The sequence below is a fragment of the Gymnoscopelus microlampas genome (genome assembly GCF_963454915.1).
Source record: "Gymnoscopelus microlampas genome assembly, chromosome: 5".
In the NCBI taxonomy this organism is placed as follows: Eukaryota; Metazoa; Chordata; class Actinopteri; order Myctophiformes; family Myctophidae; genus Gymnoscopelus; species Gymnoscopelus microlampas.
The window spans coordinates 49,230,095-49,255,094 of NC_139942.1; the positions used below are offsets into that span (position 1 = coordinate 49,230,095).

At 42.6% G+C, this 25,000-nt stretch overlaps 2 protein-coding genes across 2 annotated transcripts in view; both read right to left on the reverse strand.

Moving 5' to 3' along the window:
• LOC311045151 (relaxin-3 receptor 1-like) overlaps positions 1–15,785 on the reverse strand; it is a gene marked incomplete at both ends in the record, with an annotated part of 23,067 nt that extends 7,282 nt beyond the window's left edge. The window contains 2 exons of the mRNA XM_084056961.1: positions 15,429–15,548; positions 15,677–15,785. Coding sequence (XP_083913087.1) covers positions 15,429–15,548; positions 15,677–15,785 — 229 coding nt within the window. The remainder of the gene's footprint in view (positions 1–15,428; positions 15,549–15,676) is intronic.
• Positions 15,786–21,996: 6,211 nt separating this feature from the next.
• The window catches only part of LOC311045152 (cyclic AMP-responsive element-binding protein 3-like protein 3-A), a gene marked incomplete at both ends in the record, with an annotated part of 15,930 nt that continues 12,926 nt past the window's right edge, over positions 21,997–25,000 (reverse strand). The window contains 4 exons of the mRNA XM_084056962.1: positions 21,997–22,208; positions 22,622–22,680; positions 23,359–23,448; positions 24,811–24,879. Coding sequence (XP_083913088.1) covers positions 21,997–22,208; positions 22,622–22,680; positions 23,359–23,448; positions 24,811–24,879 — 430 coding nt within the window. The remainder of the gene's footprint in view (positions 22,209–22,621; positions 22,681–23,358; positions 23,449–24,810; positions 24,880–25,000) is intronic.

Sequence of the window (25,000 nt, forward strand, 5' to 3'; positions counted from 1 at the left end):
TAGCCCAAATTCGCCTATTTTAACCAATGCAAAGTCTGTTTTTTTGCTTCTAGTACTCATTGTTGAGTCCCATGATAATGTAACAGGCGCTAAAACTCCCGACAAGCTAACGGCTAATAACAGAACGAGCTAATGCTGGTTGCTGGTTTCTCTCCCGACCTGGCAACCTGGGGCTGCCATGCAGAGAGATAAGCAGCCCCAGCGTTAGCTCGTTTGTTATTAGCCGTTAGCTTGTCGGGAGTTTTAGCGCCTGTTACATTATCATGGGACTCAACAATGAGTACTAGAAGCAAAAAAACAGACTTTGCATTGGTTAAAATAGGCGAATTTGGGCTATCCTATATCCTCCTATAATGACAACGGTGGGGGTCGATAGGGGGCTCTGTGGAGTTACGCGATTTTCATTCCTACGTTGGTAAGTGATTTGACACACATCAAACATAACACTTAAAATGACCGGAATTCTCCTTTAACATAGCAATACAATCATCTTAACCACTTTATCCATGTATACGTTGGATATTCAAAAATAGCAGATCTACAAGCTCACTCGTGCCGCGCTGCGAGCTAGTATATCTGCTATTTTTGAAAATATTTGAAAAATATTGAAAATGATTGGAACATTTTTTTATAATTTAAAAAATTGTAACCCCAAATCTTCTCTTCTAGGGGTCCCTGGCACAACATATTTTCAGATAGGGGTCCGCGGTCAAATACGTATTCCAATTTGGGGGTACGCGGCACGAAAACGTTTGAGAACCAATACCATAGATAGCTTCATAGACTTGTGTGACAGCACTGTCATCAGTGTTGTCAATTAAGTTTGTTTTGTTTGTTTACATGATCTATGAATGTTGTAACTGTTGCTACTATAAGTTAATAATTTGTTTTATTTCTCTAAAAGTCCAAGTTCCTAATTAAGAAGTTATTCAAGTCACATTTATGTATTTTTCATGTCTTTTGAGTCAAGTTGCAGTAATGCTTTTATTTTGAAGTGTCAAAGTAATTCCGTGTCTCGTTTGGTCTGCTGTCACTTGAAATGGGGTTCACACAGGACTTTAGCATTAACTGATGAAGCAGCAGCAATCACCAAGGTGCAGAAGCTGGGCACAAGAGTCTGTCTAAACTTAAGGTTAAAAGAAAGGTTACTGTCTAAAGTCATAAGAAGGGCCATTAGGACCTGAAGACTGAAGAGTACTCCCTTTATGTGTAGCATGCAGCCAACAAGGTATTTGTTTATTTGTTTGTACTGTCTGTATTTTACTCTGGTAAATGTCTATTTTACATGCTGTGCATGATGTCATCTTATGTTAATGTAGCATGCTTATTTTATGTTTATTGTTTATAGCCGGGGTCTTCAACCTTTTCAGGCCAAGGACCCCCTAGCTGAGAGAGAGATGAAGCAAGGACCCCCTAGCTGAGAGAGAGATGAAGCAAGAACCCCCTAGCTGAGAGAGAGATGAAGCAAGGACCCCCTCTATATTGTATTAAATTTAGTTTCAGAATAAACTTTTTTTGTTTACTGGTACTGCTCTTTTTTTCCCCCTCTACACCTATACCTCTTTGCCAAAAATAGCCGATCTACAAGCTCACAACGCCTCGCACTGCGAGGCGTTGTGAGCTTGTAGATAGGCTATTTTTTGGCTAAAGTTCTCCTCAGAAAAGGGATGCTAGGGTTCAAAGTGGTTAAGGTAAAAAATTAATCATAACACACAAAGATTTGGCGGACCCCCTGTAGTAACTCTGAGGACCCCCTAGGGGTCCCGGACCCCCTGTTGAAGACCCCTGGTTTATAGTTTTCACGGTGGATTGGAGGGATTGAAGTTACCTTCAATAAATCAGTAGCAAGGAAACCACTTGTGTCTGTCTGTGCTTGGAGGGAGTTACAATGTTGGATTCATGTTATTGTGTGTTTTCAGACATTTAACCACTGAAACCCTCAATACGTAGTAAACTTGACCTTTGGCTCCGTACTTGCTCTTTTTTCCCCTCTACACCAAACGTCTTCACCGAAAACAGCAGATCTATAACTCACAACAATGTGTCGCAGCGTGATGTATAGGAGCTTGTAGATCGTCTCTTTCCGGCGAATGATCCCCCAGAATAGGGATGGTAGGGTTCAAGTGGTTCGTGTAAAAAAAAGTTGTTCCTATAAAGATGTGACGGCCCCCCTGTAGTAACTCTGAGGACCCCCTGTTGAAGACCTGTGCATGCACTACTAGACTAACTAACCCTGTGAGGATAATATCCTCACCACTGCATGTTCATTTAATTGTGGGAGTCCAAAATTGTGATCACAATTAATATTCAATTTAATTTGTGTCCGGAGAGCTCAGTCGGTAGAGCACACGCCTCTTGACCACAAGGTCATGGGTTCGATCCACCGCCAACTCAGCGGATGAGTAGCACGGCTTGGGTGTGGCAAGTCGTGCGGTAAGTACTGAGAGCTGATGATGGTATAGGTGTTGCGCTCCACCTCAGGAATCCCTCTCCCAGGGATCTGGTGCATTGAGAAACAGGGATATACTCCCGTGCTCTGGCACATACCAGCGTCCGACGATAAGCCTCTCCGACCGACTTGCTTACTTAATATTCAATGAATTGTGCAGCCCTAGTAAAAATAGAACCAAATGAACCAATAAGGTCCATTTGCACACTCATAAGAGTTATGAGGGTCCTTGAAAGTTTGAGAAGCACTGTCATAGGCCCCGTTTAGACGACAACGGTCTCCAGATTTACGTTTACACGGCAACAGCATTTTCGGGGGCTGAAAACGCAACAAAGTGAAACCCCCTTCCAGAGTGGAAATCTTTGAAAACGCTCCGCCTCGCGTCTCCATGTAAACGGGCAACACGGGGGTATCCGCAAAACATGTGACGTCATGGCTTACATCGGCTCACGCCGCGTATGCTATTACATTGTGTAAACAAACAGCTGTGATATAGGAAGTAGAACAGAATTACGCATGCGTGACTGGTTCTATCTGGCAGCGCGTCACACCGACACCTAGCCACCTGGCATGCACACTATACAGTGTTTTCAATCACTCTTGCGTCTCCGTCTAAACGCAGAATTAAAAGTGAGAACACAACGGGACTTTGTCGTTCTCTGTTCTGATCGTTACCGTGTAAACGAGGCCTTGGAATAGAAACATTTGTGCCTACTTGTTTTGGCCAAATATGGCCTTCTTCAGGGCAAAGAATCATGTCATGTATGGCCAAAACATGTTGGCAAGCATTATTTGTTCTAAGAAGTACTAACCCTTAAGCCTTTTCTGTATATATTGAGAGCCTTAGATTTTTTTATTTTTATGTGGCCTTCCCCTACTTGAACCAAAGAGCACCTTCCAACCAATGTTATTATCTTCACTATTCAGAACACCGTAGGCGTCCTATTTGTCTGTTTTCTGGACAATATTTTGCTGTATGAGAAGGAAGGCACTGTAGCAGTTTGGATAGTTTGAAAGCCTTTTAATTAAAAGTGTATTAAGTGTACTCTGGTGCCAGACTGTTGACTCACACAATGTTCAAATGCTTCCGTTCATACCGTGCTTCATCGGAAGCTCTGGAAATGGCCTTGGTGCTGGAAGAAAAACATATTTAAAAACACTTGGTCTCTATTTTTCTTTGACAGGCTAGTGACAGGCTCATAAAAGGCCATGCAGCCTGGTGGTGACAGGCGGTGGTCATGCCTTGTTCAACAGTATAATGATGGTGGCTGGTCGGCTGGAAGCTGTTCATAAACCTGGTGGTCTTGCCCTTGATACTACATACTATATACGTTGTAGTAGGGTGTCATTATGTAATTATCCGACGTTGTCCTTTATCTGTTGCCCTATATACCTTTAAAGCAGTTAAAACGAATTATATATCTTTTAGTTATTTAGTACATTGAGATATGTTGGAAGTTGTGATGGCGTAAAAACAGGTGTGCGTGTTCTTCTGTTGACGGCTTCCTATATTGTATGCATCATTACGTTATTATGTTGAAGGTTAATCTGATATAGGGGCCCTGGTGGTAATTTTGAAGGTTAGCCTTCGGTTCGATGACCTTGCTGTGGAGCGTCCTGAAATGTGGCAACGACACATCACAGGAATCCTCAATGAGATGCTTCCAAGCCTCATCCCCCCAGACCCCCCACCCACCCCCACCCCCACCCCTCCCCTCTCCATCTTAGACAGAGACGTATATTTATCTGATTCACATTTTCTAATAGGTCAGGGTTATTATGATTATTATTGAAAAGGTTCCAGGTTTAAAGGAGTAATTTGCCCCAAAAATGACTTATTTTCTATCAATTACACACACCATTAATCCTTGAATTCATGGAGATTTTGGTTTTTTTGCTGCATTCCTAAGCCGACTCCGCCGGTCATCAAAATATTGGATTAGGAATGCAGCAAAAACAAAAACATCTCCTTATTCAAGTCTTCATGGGGTGTGTAATAGCTTTTTTAATTTTTCGGGGTGATCTACTCCTTTAATTCTCTTGGAATTTGTTCTCAGATATAGCTTAATCCCCCGGGGTTAAACATTTGAAATAAAAGCGTTGTAGTTTAAATTGTTGTTGTTGTTGGTTTACATTTCTTGACTGACAGTGAGAGAGGGGCGATGGGTTGGGGGATATATTAAGTGGAAGAAGACTTGCACCTGCACTTAAAGCAGTGTATGCCTGTATTTTATAGCCATTCAAGCCATTGAAACCTATTGAATGGATGCATCCTCAGTAGGGCAAGAAAAATGCTAATAACGTGACAGTTCAAGGCTTTACAACCCCCAGCCATGACGAGCTCAAGCACAGCCGAGAGTATACACTCAGGGGAAATTCATTTTCATATTGATATACTGTCATTTATTTCATAAAAGCAAAGGAATTATACTTAGACAATATATGGGCTACTACAAAATGGCACCTGTTGGTGTTTACTCAGATTTCACTGCAGTGAATATCCGACCACGCGTGCCTTAAAACCCTCTGGCATTTTGTTTTGAAATACAAAAGGACTGTCCTTTTTCTGTACCGGTGCCATTATGAGACTCCAAAGGTTTAAAATAAAAATGCATATTATGTGTTTATTCAGAAGCGAAAAACGTGATTTTAGCGATAGCTTCAGTAGTGGAGTTCTGTAAGGGATGGAGGGGATGAGAGGATGAGGGGATGGAGGCCGGGTATAAAGGATGAAGGGATGTGGGGATGGAAGGGTGGAGGGGAGCAGGGGATGAAGGACGGAGGGATGAGATAGATAGTGGAGCGCTTGTTTGTAATTCATGTATGTATTTTACTGTCATTTGATTTGTATTGTAAAGTGGTTTTCACGACTATTAACTGTTGCTCGTGAGAGGAACCGCAATGGAAATAAGTCATAGGATTTTATTGTGTTATCCTCGAACTGCTGTAACCCTGTGGTTGTATTGCATTTCAAATAAATCAAATAAAACAATCAGGAGACGGAGGGGTGGAGGAATGGAGGGGTGAGGAGATGAAGGGGTTGTATGGGACAGAAGTGTTAGTGTTACAGCTTTCATTGATGGATGGATGGATGGATGGATGGATGGATGGATGGATGCTGCTCCTATACAGGAGGAATGGCCAGAAGAGTGTTGAGTGGAGCAGTGATTCTCAACCGTTTAAATTTCACTTACCTTCATTTAAAATCATTTTGATTCCAGTTCGATATGCGTTATTAGGGCACAGATCCCCTTTTTATACCATTATTGGGACCCCCTTCCAGGACCCCCCAAAGATGAATTTATCTTTTCACTTAAAAACGTTTCAGGATGACAATTCAGTTCAAGTTCTAGAGACACAATCTCAATATATTTTAAGCTATATGATCTCAACCTGGCCATGAAAAGGCTTTACAATGATGTGTAAACAACCATCAAAAACAAAAGTAGCTCTGCATAGAAAGAGGAACAGCAGCAATATTTAAGGCCAACAAAAATAAAACATTAAAATAAAAAAAATCGTATAAACCTACTTTGTGCAAAAGCATTACGTAATGGTCAAACCCTGAAATAATTTACATATGGCAGTCTTTGGTGTTGGGACAGTGTAGTTTAGAGTTGAACATGGAGCAAATAAAAAACATTGTCATGACAAGTCCTGGTACTGAATGAACAGTTACAATGTCGACAGGCTCATCTTTCCTCAGAAGCACTCATTGTTAACTTTTGGTTCCATTTGTATGCTCTCAGGCAGCTGCTGGGGCTATGAGTATTTGGGGGGTCCTTGCCATCATGGCAGGGTTGGGCAACAGGTGGTCCTGTGTGGCCTGTCAGTAATAATATCTGTCCCGAAAATGATTTTGTACATCATGTAGCCTACTATATCTGACTGACGGACAGTCACAATATTGTAGACTATAATGTCTGAACTATAATCTACCCCCACCTGAAGAATGACAGGCACTTCATGAACCAGACAGCAGGGGTCACTGTGGTGCTAAACCCCCCCATAGTGGGATCAATAGGTAAGATGCTGATAGTACTGTAGAGCAGTGTTGCCATGTCCACTTATTATAAGCATCTCTGGGCTTATTCTTCTGTAAAGTTGTTTGTAAATATTGGTAGTTGCGAGTAGTGTTTTTTGGAGGCTTGTTTCTAAAGTGTAGTTGATTATTTGTGTTTGTTTAAACCAGTGGTTCTCAAACATTTTGATGTCAAGGACCTCCTGATTATTAAGGATTTGTCCGCGGACCCCCATCAGAAAATATTTTGTGCCAGGGACCCTCATACAAGATTTGTGTTGTTAAAATGTTTGAAAAACTTGTTGTTAAACTGAATGCTCCAACTGATTTTGCTGGGGATCCCCTGTGCATGTGATCATGCAACCTATAGTCACTTCTTTTGGGCTTATTTTCACAGACCTTGTGAAAACAGACCGCTTGTTTCCCTTGCAAAATCTGGCAACCCTGCCGTAGACCAGCCATTCTCAACTGGTGGTGAGCTGCATGGCGGCTGCAGAGAATAAACTATTAATATCTAATATAGGCCTGTGCAGTAGAGCAATTTCTTCATTGAGGCATGTCCAACGTTTTGTTTTCCATGTTTCGATATTGCAGACAAATTGCCCTGAGCATCTTGACACGTATACTGTACTCGTACTGTGCCCAGGTGGGCCTTGAGTTACCAAAGGTTGAAAAGCCCTGTTGACAGATAAGACACGAGCACTTTGCATCGCTGAAAGCGGAAAGGAGGAATGTCCATTCTTCACTTTTCCTGTCAACCCATTCACTTTCACTGTCAACCTTCATCTTTAGTCTTTTGGATGAAAACTTTCTTTCTCATAAAAGAAAACCCCTGTCACATTCCTTAAAGACCCCCTGTTGAGGACACCATGTCCTACATTGTTTCTCACGTTTAGAGGAAAAAAACTTGTTTCACATTCCTTAACTAATAGCTGCAGTGTTTCTCTTCATACTTAAGAAAAAGAGACCTTGAACTAAAAGAGCTCCTGTTCTATGAACAAGCTCTTGTTTTTCTCAGTTTGAACATACAGAGGATGACAGTCTGTCTCCAGATAACATGTTCTTTGTTTTAACTTTTTAATTACACATAAATGTCCTCTCAGAGCAAATTTGACTATAGTGCCAAAACCAGACACTTTACATAAGACAGCAGAGAGCCCAATGGACCAAAACTTTGGGCGATAGTGCCAAAGGAACAACTTTAATAGGAAGAAGCCTTTGAGCAGAAGCAGGCTCTAGGGTGGGCGGCGGGCCATCTTCCGCTGTGCTGCATGAAGGAAAGGGAAACCTTTATAGTTTACTTTTTACTTTGTGAAAAGGCTTGATTTTAGTTTGGTTGTTATTCGTTTTAGAGTTAGTTTTCTTTTTTTAAATTGTAATATTGGTTAGTAGATCCACAAAGATGGATAATAACCACAATAATAATAACAGCAACAGCAACATCAGCAACAGTAACAGCTATAATGACGCCAATAATAGCAGCCATAATGACAGTCTGCCGTTGTGTTCCATGGAAATCCACAGTCTGTCTGCAATCATGGCAACACCTGCAACACTAAAGGCCTCCACAGAGATGCCCGCCCCCAGCCAGCTGGTTCAGGGGCACAAACACAAAACACAGCCACCAGATGGACAGACAGACAGAAAACCTGCTGGATTAAACCGCATGATATAAGATATAAGAGTCAACCCAAAACCACGGCAAAATGGAATGTTATTTGGTCCTAAATATAGAGAATAATATACAGCGGCAGAATACCTGAGCGCTGTGACTGACCCAAAACTAAGGAAAGCTTTGACTCTAGGTACAGACTCAGTGAAGCCTCGCAATAGAGAAAAGCCGCCGCATACACGTGATCTCAAAACCTATACTGCTTGTGCAAGGACGAGCTGTGATTGGCTAGTACGCTTGTGCCAGGACGCGCTGTGATTGGCCAATAGCCACTTTGAGTGGCAGTTGGGGCAAACACTCTTGGCAAAACATGATATACGATTCTGTGCCTATCAGTACATAACTCGAACAGCGCTGAGTCGGCTCAAGCGAACTTCGCAACGTTCGGCACGGCGGCTTGCTTTAGCTCGCCTTTTGCCTTTAGCTTGCCTCTCGTGGCTCAAGTTCGCTTGAGACGGCGCCCCTCCGTCGCGGTCAATAACTATACTTTTTCGGCCCAAAAACATGCCCGCAGTTGTCATAGGTGAGAGGCACTTCCGCATTGGTCACAGAAGCGGGCCGTGGTTATAGCACAAGCAGTATGGGCTTTAGTATGTCACGCGAAGTAGTTTCACAGGTACCTGGGCTCCCAAGAGAAGACAGACCCTTCGTACGGGTCTGTATCTCTGAGAGTGTACAAATGGAACCAAATGGACCATTGGTTCCGTTTGCACACGTTCAGAGATAATGGGGGTTGTCGAAATTAAAAAGTTTGAGAACCACAGTACTACTGTTGTATAATCTCTTCCAATCTCTTCTCCGTAAATTAACGCCGTACTTGATCATACTGCAGCGTCACACTGTGAGGTTTCCACCCGACAAGAGACAATATCACCATATCCAGTCACCACTTACTACTCAACCTAGCCACCACCCATTCACTCACTGGTGAACTACAGTATAAGGTGCATTGAGGTCAATGGTGCTGCGGTTATACATGCTGCATGCAAGCCAAGGTCTCTGCTATATTCTTAACAGAGATATGTATTAAGAGAGGAATTATTCCCATTTAGACCTCGACTCATAGACTGCGTGTGTGTGTGTGTGTGTGTGTGTGTGTGTGTGTGTGTGTGTGTGTGTGTGTGTGTGTGTGTGTGTGTGTGTGTGTGTGTGTGTGTGTGTGTGTGTGTGTGTGTGTGTGTGCGCGCCTGCGTGTGTATGGCACAGAGCAATGCGTCACCCAATAAAGAGAATTTGGCATGTTCAATTTGTAAGTGAATCGTGTTCTTATCAACAATCAGTATAATGAGGAAAGCTGCAAATAAAACACGTGCAGTGTATTTTTATGTAACGTGTTCTTGAACCATATTGCAAACAATAGGGAGGAGGGTGGGGCGATATGGGTATCTCACGATACGATATCTATTGCGATATTAGGCCCTCGATAACGATAATATCACAATATTCGATATATTGCGATATCACGATATATTGCATGAAATTTCACCAACGATATATCACGATACTCCTTGTATTGAATTCATAAACACTTAAAATAGCACCAAACAGTTCAAAATCATCATTACACAAATACAATAGAGTCGGAAAAACAACGTATCATAAACTACCAATGCCATGTATGATTGGTAGTTTTTGGTAGTATGTGTCTGCATTTCTACAGCGTGCATGCACGCACGCACGCGCACGCACACACACACACACACACACACACCACACACCACACACCACACACCACACCACACACACACACACACACACATTCATGCAATCCATATGCAAGGCACCAACCTGCCGTTGGGAGTGTCTTGCTCAAGGTCACTTCAACAGTGTGTGATCTATTTTATGAATAAGTCTTTTAGATACCGTATGCAGCTCAATGACCTTCGGATTATTATTCTTTTTTCTTTGTGATGCTAGCTGTGCTTCAGATACATATTTCTTTTTTTTTCTGGCTAAACAAATGTTGAGTAAAGCCTGATCCATACAGCATCGTATAAACTGAGAGTTAAGGGGCTTAACTCTGACAAAAGGTATAATGTGTATTCACATTCTTATGGATTCAAGTTCTCAGTCACCACGACTGAATTGAGTCATTTGGATTCCATAGAAGCCATCATGTCTTCTGTGGAAGCATGTAATACACGCAAAATAGCCTATCTACAAGCTCACAATGCTGCGACGCATTGAGAGCTTGTAGATCGGCTATTTTTGGTTATTATTTTAAGACTATTGCATTTGAAGTGGTCAAACTAGCAATATGTTCAGAGGCATCTTCCATAAAACCCCAATGGTCTCGGACATTAATAAAAAGGCAAAGGTTTAAGCCTCAATCTGTGATTTCTTCACTTGGTTGGCAGTATGTGGCACAGCAGGAACAATATTACTAAAACATCATCTATTTGTCTAGAGTGTGCGCACGTGTGTGGGTGGGGGGGGTGCTGCTAATTGTCCCAAAAGTGACTGCAAAAGATTGCTACTATATTTGTTTCAAAAAGCTTTATACCCATGCCAACATGTATAACGTTGCCCTGTAACATAGCTCTGTTTCACACAATGCTGTGCCCCCAAACAAATTGATTAAATGTATTGATTGATTGATTGATTGATGTACTTTATTTAGTAAGACATGAGAACAACAGTACATGAAGTACAAATTCACAATACGAGGTCTACTAAACTGGAAGACTCATAAAAGCACTGAGCTTGTTTCAAATGAGTTCCCCACGCACACAAATCATGATGACATATAAGAGACAGACAGATATACACACTACTATAGAATGTCATACAATCAGTTTACAGGTTACTGGTATGAAGAGTGAAAAATATGTACAAAAAAAGAAAGAGAGAGGGGGGGTATGGGGGTGGGGTAGGTTAGGACTTGGACAGGGGCCATCTTTCAATTGCAGCCTCCTGAAGGTGTAACTTTAAGGCAGTTTTGAAAGTAAGTAGGGTTTTACACTCCTTTACTCCTTTTGGTAGGGCATTCCACATTTTTGATGAATAGCATGAGAACGAGTTCATTCCCTTTGTTGAGCCAAATCTGGGTTGAACATGATTTGTGGAGCTGCCTCTGGTGTTATGATCATGGACTTCATTAACATTTTGGAAGTATTTTGACAAATACAGGGGGATCCCAATGTTGTGGTGTATCTTGAAGACCAGGCCCATAGCAAGTTGCTGTACTCTGTCCTCAACCCTAAGCCATCCAATCCTAGCAAAATGAGCATGGGTTAGATGGGTTTTGTGATTGAGGCCAAGTAGTAGCCTTACAAGTTTGTTTTGGGATGTTTGGAGCCTTGTTTTTAAGGCCTTGGAGGTGTTGTGATACCATGAAGTGCATGCATAATCATAATGACCTTGTATGAGGGCCACTGCAAGAATTGTCAGAGTATTCTTACTGACTAGACGATCAATCCTCCACAAATAGCGTGTTGCTTGGATGGCCTTTTTGTTCACTTTTTCAGCGTTTTTGTTTCCGGAGAGGGTTGCCTCCAGGATAGAATCCAGGTAGGTAATTTCCTCCTTTCAATCAATCTATGGAGTTCATCTCATCTTATGCATAGGAATGCATGTATACCTCCCAAGTTCGTATACGACCTAGTGGGGAGATTGAAGTCTGATTGCCTGGGGAAAGAAACTGTTTGGCATCCTTTCCGCCTTGGAGCACTGATGCTCCTGTATCGTTTCCCCGACGGCAGGAGGGAGGACAGGCTGTGATATGCAGTGGGTGGTGATGTTCTGTCCTTGATGATGTTAGTCACTGTCCTTATGTATCTGTATGTATATGTATCTGCCACAGATGGTTCAGTGACAAGCACAAGGCAAACCGAGGACAACAGCAATATAGATTTCCATTTGCAGCAGCTGCAGCGAGTGACCTTGGAAGAAATGCATTCTGAACTGTTTTATATGGCCCACAGATTCCTTCCTATGATGTTTTATTTATGGCCCGCCAGTAGAGTCAGTGAAACTCATACATTGACATGTTGGTGTTTTGAAATGAACCTGGACAGATGCTGTTTCTTAGTAGAATTTGTAAGGATTCTTCCTTGTGTTGTTTCATTTCTCCAAGATGTGAAAGAAATGTTTTATTTCATTTTATTTTATGTACAGTATGATAGGAGATGCAGTCAGCCCTAAGGTATTTTCATATTTTCAAATATACGGCTCCCTTTTGAAAACAGTTTGAACTTTGAACACCCCTGATTTAGGGCATATAGTCACACATCTCCGTCAGAAGCGCTGTAGTCAACACACGCAGAGGCGTACTGTACTGTAGTACTGTAGATCTACACGGCTATTTTCCCCGAAAGTTCACCTATAACATGCCCTAGAACAGCTGGGGTTCATGTGGTTATAAGTTCACGGAACAGCAGATCTCTTCCACTCATGTCTGTCAGCATCACATTTGGCTTCTCATTTATAATTAATTCTGAGTCTCCAGTGTGTAATGTCCCCAGTGTGTAATGCGCTCTGACTGAAATCATGTGTTTATGTGTTATTATTTTAAGAACCTCCAGATCCTCTGGATCAGATGTGAATGCTTGAAGCACATCAGCCAAAGTTCAAATAACAATCTAAATATTTGAGCAAGTGTGTTGAAATATTTAGAACACCCTTAAAGTTGACAGCATTCTGCCTCTGACACAATTTTTCTATATCGACCGATGAGGAAAGCTCAAACCAAAAATAATATTCAGAGCGTCTTAGTTATGATGAGGAAGGGAATTCACTTCGTGAAAGGTTGAAGACTAGTTGAAGGCCTCATAACCCTAGTTTGCTCTGATTAGAGAAATGGTCAGCAAGTTATGGCCATTTGAAGTGTTAAACACGGCTGTAGTAGACACTGCTGGAAGTTCCCCCGCTCCATCCTAGGACACATCCAGAACACCATGTGGTCCCGATTAAATCTCAAACACCAGCCTGTTGTGGAGATCAAGGCTATGATAGAAGAAGGTACAGACAGCCATTAATGCGCATGGGAGGCAAAACTGGAACCGAAAATGCAGGTGAAATACATTGGAGTCAATGGCAGCTGGTTGGATCAGCTTGTGAACAAACACCATTTCTGAACGATTGTGTTCTTTGTCAGTTAATCGGTTCAGGAATATGAAAGAAAACGTATCACAGGTTGTTTTCCAATCACTTGTTTTTTGATGTGCATACTGTATAATTTTATTGAGGCATCTAAGCAGTGGCATGTATCGTTTCTGGCTCGGCAGAATCGTGCGTTTTGGTCGTCAGGCTGTCAATGATGTACGGTCTCGCGATACTTTGGCACATTCAGAAACGTACTTTGCTCTTTGGATACCTCTATACAGTGTACACATCGAAAAGCAACACAGCAGAAAACGATATGTCTTGATATGTCTTGATATGGGATATGTCTTCTTTTATTTTCCTGGGCCGAGTATTTCACAAAGGTCGCAGTCGTTCAGAAAAGGTTTGCTTTAAGCTGGCCCACCTGCCTCTCATTGACTCCAATTCCATGCTGCAGACTAGTATGCCTCCCAGTGTGACAAATCTGCCGGCTGGAATAGCTGAATAGCCAAAATTATGTAACCGTGCCTTCTTTTTATGTACCTTGAAATCAGCCAGGAAGTGCCGTGGGGGTGGACACACCCTCCACAAACCAGCTGACAACATCACAAGGCAAAGCATTGGACTGGAAACCACAGGGCAAAAGAAGATGCCAAAACAGACTGGGAGAAGATCAGTGGAGAGTGACCCTGCGTTTTAACAGCGGGCAACTCTCGGCGATGCCGGGCGATATCGCCCAAAAAGATAAAGGAAATCCATCTTTCATCGCCCCCCCGCCCACTTCGCCCGATCGCCGGTTCTCATAGACTTTCATTATATTTTTGGACGACGTCGCCCAGAGTTGCCCGCTGTTAAAACGCACCGTGAGGCAAAGAGAACCGGACTGACGTGCATCATGGGCCCAGCCGCCCACCTGAAAAAAAGTGCCCAAAACAAAGTGTGGCCCTATGCTCCACCCATGAGCCTACAGGAATGAGTCAGTAAGTCTAGTTTCAGACAAGGAAATGAATTGAAACGGCCTTACCCCCCCATAAAGCATGCGTGAGGCTTAAGTCGCTTGTTTTATATGGGTGTCTGCGCCCTAGTACTTCTTTATAGTTTGACACCTGGCCTGAGTGCAAATAATTGGACTCAGATCTGGGTATGACTACTACTACGCAGCTGCTGTGCATCGATGCACAACAGGATGAATAATTCCTGCTCACATTCAGAGAGAGGCAGAGCTTGTTAAGTCACGACTACATGCTGTTAACCAAGGCATGGCAAGCAGTGGTCGACAGTAACAGAGAATATTTACTTGAGTACTGCACTTTTGTAAATATTTTGAGTATCAGTACTTTACTTTAGCATTTTTGGATACTTATTATGACTTTCACTCTAATACATTTCAAAGACAAAAGATTGTACTGCACCACATTCAAATAGTGAAAATAGTGGACTAAAGAGCACTTAAAAGTGGCCTCCAACAGTAGCCTATAGGGCAGTGGTTCTCAACCTGTGGGTCGGATTTTGGGGGGTCCCCAGATGACAAAAAAAAGTTATAATTTAAGGACTTTTAAGACCTTTTTAATCAAATAGTCAAATATAGGCTAAAAAATCACACCCAGTATGAAGTGGGCGGTGTGTGGTCATCACAACATGACTCACTTAAAAAAAAGGTTAAATGCCTTTTTTCTAAGTCCATACTGCTATTCATAGGGCTGCACATGTGTCATGTGTTTCGCTAGCCAATCACAGTCCTGAATTTGCAAAGTCAGCCAATCACATTACAGCTAGTGGTGATGACACTAGCTGTAATGTGATTGGCTGACTTTGCAAAAGTATAGATTTGCATTGACTGTGGAAGGGTTAGGGTTGTAGACTGCGTTGTAGACTATTGGCCAATCACGGTGCACGATTGGTCAGTGTCCAAAACTCACTTATAGGGGGCGGTTACACCGCCCCAAAAAATAAGCTGGTTTGTACACTCCATTGATAAATGAGGGCCACTGTGTCTATAGTCATGTGATCAAGACGGATATGTCTGATTTTTCAGATTCCACTGTATTGCTGGCCCACAATAACCTACCTGACCTGGCGGAGACCTGTGCTCCATTTCTAGATTTAAATGTTTTCCCCACAGCTCAGCGGTGGTCCTAGCCTGGAGGGGGTCGAGGTAGATGGCTCTCTGGCAGAAGAGGAGTCGGTCTTAAACAACTATTACTGAAACGGATCAATGCAGTTATTTTGAATCTTTTCCCCACAGATCAGCAGGGGTCCTATAGCCAGGAGGGGGTAGAAGAAGACGGAGTGTCTGGCAGAGGAGACAGTGGGGAGGTGGGCAAAGGGTCGTAGAGAGGAAAGGCCTTCAAGTTCCACTGCAACTGCAGGTGAGGAGAAGACAGAGAAGAGGGAGACAAAGAGAAGTGAGACAGTATCCTGACAAAAGTACAGCAGCCCCAGGTGATACATTATTATTTTCAGAATAAAGCACACCAATACTGTGCAGTACCTCCGCATGCTTGTTGTGTGTTGACAGATTTCAGTGCTGTGAGCGCGCGCGAGAGGTTCAAATCCGATCGACCCGTGTCTTGTCTGACCTTGCTATATCTTGTGTCCATGGTACATAAGTGCATCCTTGTTTGGCCTCTCCCGTCTGAAATAAAGTATAAAACTAGAAAATGTGCCCCTCGGAGCACAGGTCTCCGCCAGTACTGTTCCTGATTAATCCTGTCTTACCTCACTTCAAAAGATATAAATGATCTTTTGAAGTGACACACCTATTTATAGGTCTCTATTTCATCATGCTTCTCGCTAGCCAATCAAAGCACACCCTTTCAACATATTGTCACGTGTCACGTGAAGCTTGACCAATGTTAGCTTGGTGGACACACGGAAGGACGAGAACGAAAACATAGTCTCCTGGCGGAGACAACAAAACAAAAAGATTTTTTTTTTTTTTAAGAGTAAACCACAGGGAAAGAAATGCCTACATTAAATGCGATAATTTACTGACTGCACAAAGTCACATAGTGTTTGCTTTTAGAGGTGCAGTTTGTCCACGCAATCATTCTTCTGCAGAATAGAAATAATTGATTGGAATATTTGAAATAGCTTGATGCTGCTCACTCTCTCTCTCCTCTGGTGCTCCATCGATCCAGAGGGGCGTGTTTGTTGGACCTCTGCTGTTTGTCTCAGAACGTTCACAAGCATCTCCTCCTTGGTTTGTCCAAAGTTTACAAAGAAGCAGCATGTTATGACAGATGGTGTGTGTGTGTGTGTGTGTGTGTGTGTGTGTGTGTGTGTGTGTGTGTGTGTGTGTGTGTGTGCTTGCATGCATGCATGCGTGCGGGTGTGCCCGTGCATGTGCGTGCGTGCGTGCGCTTTGTGGTGGTAGCCAACTAGCCATAGCTCTGACTCCAGTTAGTTTGACCCCAACCAGGTGTGACGGCTTAAATCAGCCATCCCCACAATATATGAGTGTTAGGCATTGTGTCTATGTGTTGCACCCTCTATGCCCCCCCCCCTCAATTTATTGTTTATTGTTTGACTCTTTGTATAATGTATTTGTTTGCCGAATGTACAGCACTTTGGTCCAACGCTGTTGTTTTAAAGTGGATTGGATGGGGTGTGTGTGTGTGTGTGTGTGTGTGTGTGTGTGTGTGTGTGTGTGTGTGTGTGTGTGTGTGATCGGATAAGGGATGTAGGTGTTTTAAGGCAGCGCTCAAGGTGACATTGCTGTCATTGTTCTTAAGGTTGTCTGGGTTCTGTGAGCGAATCACTGATGGAATCCATGGAGAACGACGTCATGTGTCGGTGTCCTTGAGAGTTCTCACAGCGAGTGGTGCGACTGTCTGTCTACAGCAGTGGTAGGCTACCTTGAACCCTTACAGGTCCATTTGGTTCACTCTCAGAGTTACACACCCGTAAGGGGCCATTTGGAACCAAAATCAAGAAGCGTCCCTGGACCACACTGGTGTAGCAGAGTGAGCCAACATGCACAATATCAGCACCCTAGTCTGGGATCAATACCATTTTAGGGTTTCTGATCCGGTCGGAGTGGAAATAACTTTACGTCATCAGGTGGCCGGAACCCATGACCGGAACCTCCGGTGCCGTGCACCTCCAAAATGATTCCCCTAGTTTAAAATGTGTTTAATTTGGTATAATCGTTTCGTGTTTTTTTTTTTGTAGAATAATTGTTTGGTATACCCATCTTTTATTCTAACTCATAGTGCGACTAGCGAGACTAAACAAATTGATTCGCATTATGTGGGGAACAAAAACAATGTGACGCCAACCGGAACCCACCACCGGAACACGATATTTGTTTTTCCTTTTTTCTAAACCGGATCACACAGACCAGTTTGGAACGAGTCGAATACCAGGCTTTCCTCCCCAGTGGAAGGCCTGGTGACGCGATGTTATCAGCACCCTCTGTTTGACCAGAATGGAACAGAACCTTCGTTATAGTAACAGTGGTAACACCTGTTAAGGAAGTATAAACAAGATTGGGGCCTAATTTCTTCCCAATATGGCTGCTGTGCATAGAGTCTACTGGAACAGTGACTGAAGTCGAAGTGTGCTTGCTTTTCAATCTATAGGAACCAACCAGTAAATAGGTTCAGAAACAGTGTGCATTGAATTGTCCATGAGTATATTACGTAAGGAAAAAACAGGAGGGTAACTTGCAAAATTTACAGCCGAGTGACTATTTGTAACTGTACGTAAAATTACATAACTCTATGCTCTGTGATTTTCTTATGCAGGGATAACAAACCAGGTGAGACCTGCTGCCTTTTGGACGAAGACTCTCCTCCTTCCCAGGGCAGACATCCTGTCTTCTTCTAGATGTGAGACGGGAACAGATGTAAGAACTGATTCAGAACAATGTGCATTTCTTTCTGCGTTGCAGTGGAATCTGGGACAGCTAGCGGCTGGCTGCATACGGTATGTGACAGACAACGATGCTGCTGCTACACTAATGAAAGGTTCATGTTTTATTTCGTTTGACAATTTCGGCAACTCTCTTCTCCTCACAGACCACATAAAAACATGTCATATCCACCCACCCGTGTGTCAATATTCTCATGGATCTTGACCCAGCAAAATATATTAAAGCTGCATAATCCATAACTTTTTTTTGTGTGAAATAAAAAGTTATTTTAACCGATTCTGTATATGGTTGAGGATGGTAGTGATTTTTGGAGCACCGGGCTGGAATCAAATTGAGCAGACCAGACAGGCAACCATGCTGCACCAAGATTGCTTCCTCGCATGGCGGAGTGAGTTACGGCCGAGTCTTTAGCGGGGGTTAGCTACACAACCCCCCCTCCGTTCATAGAAACGCTCGCCCCAAAACACGCTCGTCCCGGGGCAAATCCGGCGACCTCGGAACGGTCGCCACCAGGTATTCCTAAACCTAACCTCCGTAAAACTATGCCTAAACCTAACCTTATTCCTAAACCTAACCTCAGTAAAACTATGCCTGAACCTAACCTTATTCCTAAACCTAACCTCAGTAAAACTATGCCTGAACCTAACCTTATTCCTTAACCTATAACCTCCGTAAAACTATGCCTAAACGTAACCTCAGTAAAACTATGCCTAAACCTAACCTTATTCCTTAACCTAACCTCCGTAAACTTAACCTTATTCCTAATTTAGGAATAAGGTTAGGTTTAGGCATAGTTTTACGGAGGTTAGGTTTAGGAATCCTAAACCTAACCTCCGTAAAACTATGCCTAAACCTAACCTTATTCCTTAACCTAACCTCCGTGAAACTATGCCTAAACCTAACCTTATTCCTAAACCTAACCTCCGTAAAACTATGCCTAAACCTAACCTTTTGGTCACACACAGTATGTTAGTTAACATAAACACTGATGCACAGAGGTGTAAAGTAACTAAGTACATGTACTCAAGTGCTGTACTTAAGTACAATTTTGAGGTACCGTATTGATGCTTTTACTTAAGTAAATGTAGTACTTTTTCCACCACTGGAACTGAACCCCCGATCTCCAGCTCAGCAGACCAGGCAGGCAACCGGCTGCACCAAGAGAGCTACCGTTGCTCTCTTGTCTTGGCTCTTTTGCGGGCTCACTACAGTATGTTGGTTAACAGAAACATCTACTGATGAACAACCTTGGACACATCAGCAGCAGCTTCAACAACTTGAGTGGCCGTGACTCATCAAATATCTAGTATTCAATATAAAATAATTTTATTTTTTTCTGGTTAGTAATATTTCTGCCAGTCTAAGCATGGATGTATAACCTTGAGATTACACATTTTACGGTACATTCATATGAATGACAATAAAATGTAATTATCAAAGAAAAGTACGAACACATAGAAAATCAGAAAATGGAATATGCTGTTTGCAACAGTCACTTTAGCAGACCTCAATTCAAATAGGTTTGCAGTGTTACCTTCAGTAGAAACATAATTAGGTGCAGTATACAGTAATAATGATGATGCTTCAGATTCAACAGTTTTCAATAGAGCAGACCTTCAGTTAATTCATGAAACATCTGAGGCAAAGACTCATACTCTAATGTCATGATGACCAGAAAATGCTAATCTCTGCATGAAAAAAGGTTGTGTAGCCATTGGGCCAGTGGGCACAGACAGTATTTGATTATGTTTTGTATGGTTAATTGGTGCTCCTGAAACTAAAATAGCACTGTTTTCCCCCCATCTCTCATACCCAATTTCCTTTCTTTTTTTTTTTTTTTTTTCCATTTGTGGCTTTTGTGCCTTTTCTGCCCAATTTAGTCATTATGCCAATTAATTCCTCCCCACACACATCTCTGTGTGTTGTCACTGCTGTTGTATCGTATTGACTCACCTGCCAGTGAGGAGCCTCCACCGGGAGGATGTAAACCAAAATGACGGAGCGTGCATGAAAAAAAAAAGATGTGATGTGACAAATAAAACTGATTCTGATTAGAGATGTACCGATACCACTTTTTTTCCTTCCCGATACCGATTCCATAACTTGCTTATCGGTCGATACTGAGTAGGCTACCGATTGAATAGCAGTGTGTAATCTAAACAAATCTAGCACATTACGTGGTTCCCAAAATGGGGTCCAGAGACTATCTAGACTCCTTGAGTGGGTTCCAAATGGACCCTTACAGGTCTGTAACTCTGAGAGTGTACAAATGGAACTAAATGGACCCTTATGGGTCCATTTAGTTCCATTAGTACACTCTCAGAGTTATGGGGGTTCTTGAGATTAAAAGGTTTGAAAAGGTACTGATCTAGGATTACATCAAAATGCCATTAATAACTGTTAAAGTACAAGTTATTAATATAATAATGCAAATACAGTAAGATTATCAAACTGTCATGCAACATCAACTGAAGCATTCAACATATTACTGTAAAGGAAATCTCATCGTGTGATATAAATGACATGGTATCGGAACGGCATAGACTTGCGTACTCGCCGATACCAGCATTTTAGACAGTAATTTGCTTTTCCGATACTGGTATTGGTATAAGAACAACTCTAATTCTGATTCGATGTGTCTCTCCACCTCTTAACAGACCATCCTTGTGAAAAAAAACAAGTTAACATGTGCACATGAATATAATAAATGAAATATGAAACCACAGCAAATACACATCTGCAATGTTACAGTAGTTCATGTCTTTATAACACAGCATCAATATCCTATTTTATACATAAACAGTCAAATATTAGAGCATTGGTTCTCAAACCACTGCTATAACAACATAAGTTTTTCAGAAAACTGATTTAGAAGACATTTGTAAGAATCGGCCTCAGGTCTTAACTCATTCACTCCCAAGGACGACTTATGACGAGACATCATAATTTCGTACATCATTGTACAGTGGACAGTGAAAAACAAAATGAACCTCATCCTCCACAACTCCCAGGTCACAAAGAACACACAATCGCTGCTCCTCAGGAATGCCAGTATATCTACCCACCTCAACTGCCAGAGGTAATGCACCAGATCTTAACTGGGCACAGAGAGACCTCTGTCCTCTCTTTAGATTGAATGCAACATAAGGTTCAGTGATATAATTCTCTTTATATTGAACATAATTTCTTAACTTTGCTTTTTTTCCAAATGTCCACCCTCCATTGCTCCTGATGTAACATTGATAATTTGTGTTTGACCGTATTCATGTTACAATGAAGGTTGTTCATAAAATATGCATTTAAATCAGAAAGTGAAACTATTGAAGAGACCTCTCTTATCCATGGATGATTACATCTTCTATTCCAATTAAATATATTTTCGTAAGCCTCTCATCTGGCAGTTGGGTGAGGCGGTTCCACAGTCTAATCATTTCACATCTCTGCCTTGTGAGGCAGCTTTCCCAACCTGTGTCACCTTCAATGGCCAACTTAGTGGTATACTAAGTTGGCCACTTTCACTTTCTACTCACACGGATCCGGAAATAAAATCATGCGAAGATTTCCGCCTCCGCCCACTTCCTGTTTAGCGTTTTCATGAAAACAGCTGTATCTTGAGGTGACTTTATTTGCCCTGCATTTCGCGAGACATGCTATTTTCAACATGCTGTTACAAGGCAAGGGGCCGCCACGGTTGGATAGTTTTGTTTTACTGATACCGTTTGTGTTCGGTCGGGCGGTCGGATGAGCGATCATAATGAATATACATTTTCTGTGACCAGTTGAAAAGGTAAAACAAACGAAAATCGCTGGCAGTGGGCAAACGCAGCCAGAAATAAGTCTGGCAGTGAATGAGTTAATGGGTAAAAACATTTTGAAAAAAAGTTCAAAATTAGCAGCTGTACAAGGCCAGATGTATTAGTTGGAGGACAGAGAGGTCAGTAAGCATGTTGTTGCTGCTGCTGGTGGTGGTGGTGGTGGGGGTCGTAGGGGTCGGCGCTGTAGCGCTGCCTGGACCACAGCTTGTCCATCAGCAGGGAGAGGGACCGGGCCCCCCTGGACACCATGGAGAGGAGGGGGGCCGACGGCGAGGAGGAGGGGGCGCCATCATCAGACGGCTCCTCCACCGACTGCAGGGAGCGAGACGCCACTGAGAAGCAAGACAGTCAGAGAGACAGAGAGTCAGAGTGTATGTGTGTGCGTGTGTGTGTGCGTGTGCGAGTGCAAGAGTGAGAGAGCGAGCGAGCCTGCTATGATTGGCAGCTGCCATATATGGCAGAAACACTGTTACTCATACCCATAGAATACTGAGTTTCATGATTATTTTGCTGCGGTTTTGTGAATGTAACCTTAACTCTACCTTTAGTATGTGTGTCCTTGTATGCTCTCCTTCATGTGGACATGAATGAATTGTTCAAGTGTGTGTGTGCCTAGTGCGGACCGTGTATAATTATGTGTGCGTGCGTGGGTGTGTGTGTGTGTGTGTGTGTGTGCGTGCGTGCGTGTGTGTGCTGTGTGTGGGTGCATGAGGTCGTGTACGAGCGTGTGTGCGTGGGCACTAACCCTTAGTCTCGCTGTACTGGCCTTGGCTGGCCTGCTGGCTGTAAGGATCTGGTTGGAGACTGGGAGAGAGTAGGAGAGAGAGAGACAGCAGCACAACCTGGATGGAGAGAGAGAGAAAGAGACAGACAGACAGACAGACACGGAGAGAGACACAGAGAGATAGACATCAGGCAGTTGTATGCTCCACGAAGCTTTGAACATAACAGCGGTGTCTATTGAGTGACATTTCATTACTGTGTGTGTGTGTGTGTGTGTGTGTGTGTGTGTGTGTGTGTGTGTGTGTGTGTGTGTGTGTGTGTGTGTGTGTGTGTGTGTGTGTGTGTGTGTGTGTGTGTGTGTGTGTGTGTGTGTGTGTGTGTGTGTGTGTGTGTGTGTGTGTGTGTGTGTGTGTAATGTATGCACTTTGAGGACAGTATCCAGGTCAGCCTGTTCTTTCAAATGATGTACTTCAGCCACAGAGGCACGTCTGTATATGTTTTTTTTTATCATTGTCTGTATCTAATTCACCACGTGAACCCTAGAAATCTGAGAGATTCTGTGTTGTGAGAAATACTAGCAGGCCTGGGGGAGACTGCGCTCAACGAACTACAGTATACGGTTTAAGTGTTTTTTTTATTGATAGACTTCAGAGTTCTGTGGCACATGTGTATTTATTTATTTAGCGCCTGTTTCTAATGTATTATTTCTTGGTCCTTGGATTGTGTGAGTGCACAGACAAGATGCATAGAGGCGTTCACGTCTCTCTCACCAGGATGCACGTTCCTTTCTGCGGTGTTTTTCCGTTAGAAAGCAGCGCCTGCATTCGGCTCAGCTGCTCCAGGAGTGAACTATTATGGGAAAAACAAACAAGCTCAAGGGTTCACTGTCAAGGGTTCATGGATTCACTCATAAAACTATAGATAAACATTGTTTAATATGTACAATAATACAAAGAAACCCATACTGTAGCCAGGTTGGAGGAGAAAGTGCAGAAGAGCCACAGTTCTTCTGTATGTTATTTTATAACGGTGTTGATTTTGTCCGCAAATGTTGATGTTTTATTCGTAGTTTTTTGAATACAATTCAATTTCGTTTATAGTCACATTTAGTCATCTGAAATGTTTTGGTTTTAGTTGAATAAATCTACAGTTGATTTAATCGACTAAAATGTATTTATTTATATATATATGTGTGTGTGTGTGTGTGTGTGTGTGTGTGTGTGTGTGTGTGTGTGTGTGTGTCGAAAATAGCCGATCTCACAACGCGTCGTGAGCTTGTAGATCGGCTATTTTCAGGCTGTCTTGGATAGGGCCTTTCTATACTTTACGTTTAATAGTTTTGAAACAGAAGTGAAAAACTATTATTATGACACATAACCATGGCTCTGCTTACTGTGTGTCCCTGCTCTGGTTGTCTGCATTTTCATAGCCGGTGGAGGATTTGTTTTTTCCATGCTTTTTGGTCAGACTGAATGAAATGCTTGCAATTCATATCTGTGTCTAACACTCGTCACACACACGCACGTCACACACAGGCACGCGCGCACGCACGCACGCACGCACGCACGCACGCACGCACACACACACACACACACACACACACACACACACACACACACACACACACACACACACACACACACACACACACACACACACACACACACACACACACACACACACACACACACACACACACGTGTGCATGGCATGACGTCATTCTCCATGGTTGCCGTCTGTGATTCACTCACAAAACCAAGGCAACCTTAAGAAGAATGACAGCAATGTCACCTTGAGCGTTGCCTTAAAACACCTGCATCCCTTATCGTCTCTCACACACACACACACACACACACACACACACACACACACACACACACACACACACACACAAATTCACACAGTGAATGTAGCGTGTTGTAGTTTAATAACCAGTGAATGTAGTGTATTGTAGCTATCCACTAAATTCACTGGTTATTGTAGTTTGATAACCAGTGAATGTAGTGTATTGTAGCTATCCACTAAATTCACTGGTTATGTAGTTTGATAACCAGTGAATGTAGTGTATTGTAGCTATCCACTAAATTCACTGGTTATTGTAGTTTGATAACCAGTGAATGTAGTGTATTGTAGCTATCCACTAAATTCACTGGTTATTGTAGTTTAATAACCAGTGAATTTTGTGTATCATAGTTTAATAACCAGACTCACGTGTTGTTTTGCTCCAACTGCTGAACCTTCCTCTGCAGCTCCAGGTTGTGTGCACTGCATGCAGACATCCTATAGACAGACAGACGTAAAAGAGGGAGAGATGAGAGAGAGAGAGATGGTATAATCAAACAATATAACTTATACAATTGGGGGATGGGTGTTTCTCTTCCTGCTCTTCGATAGACCATAT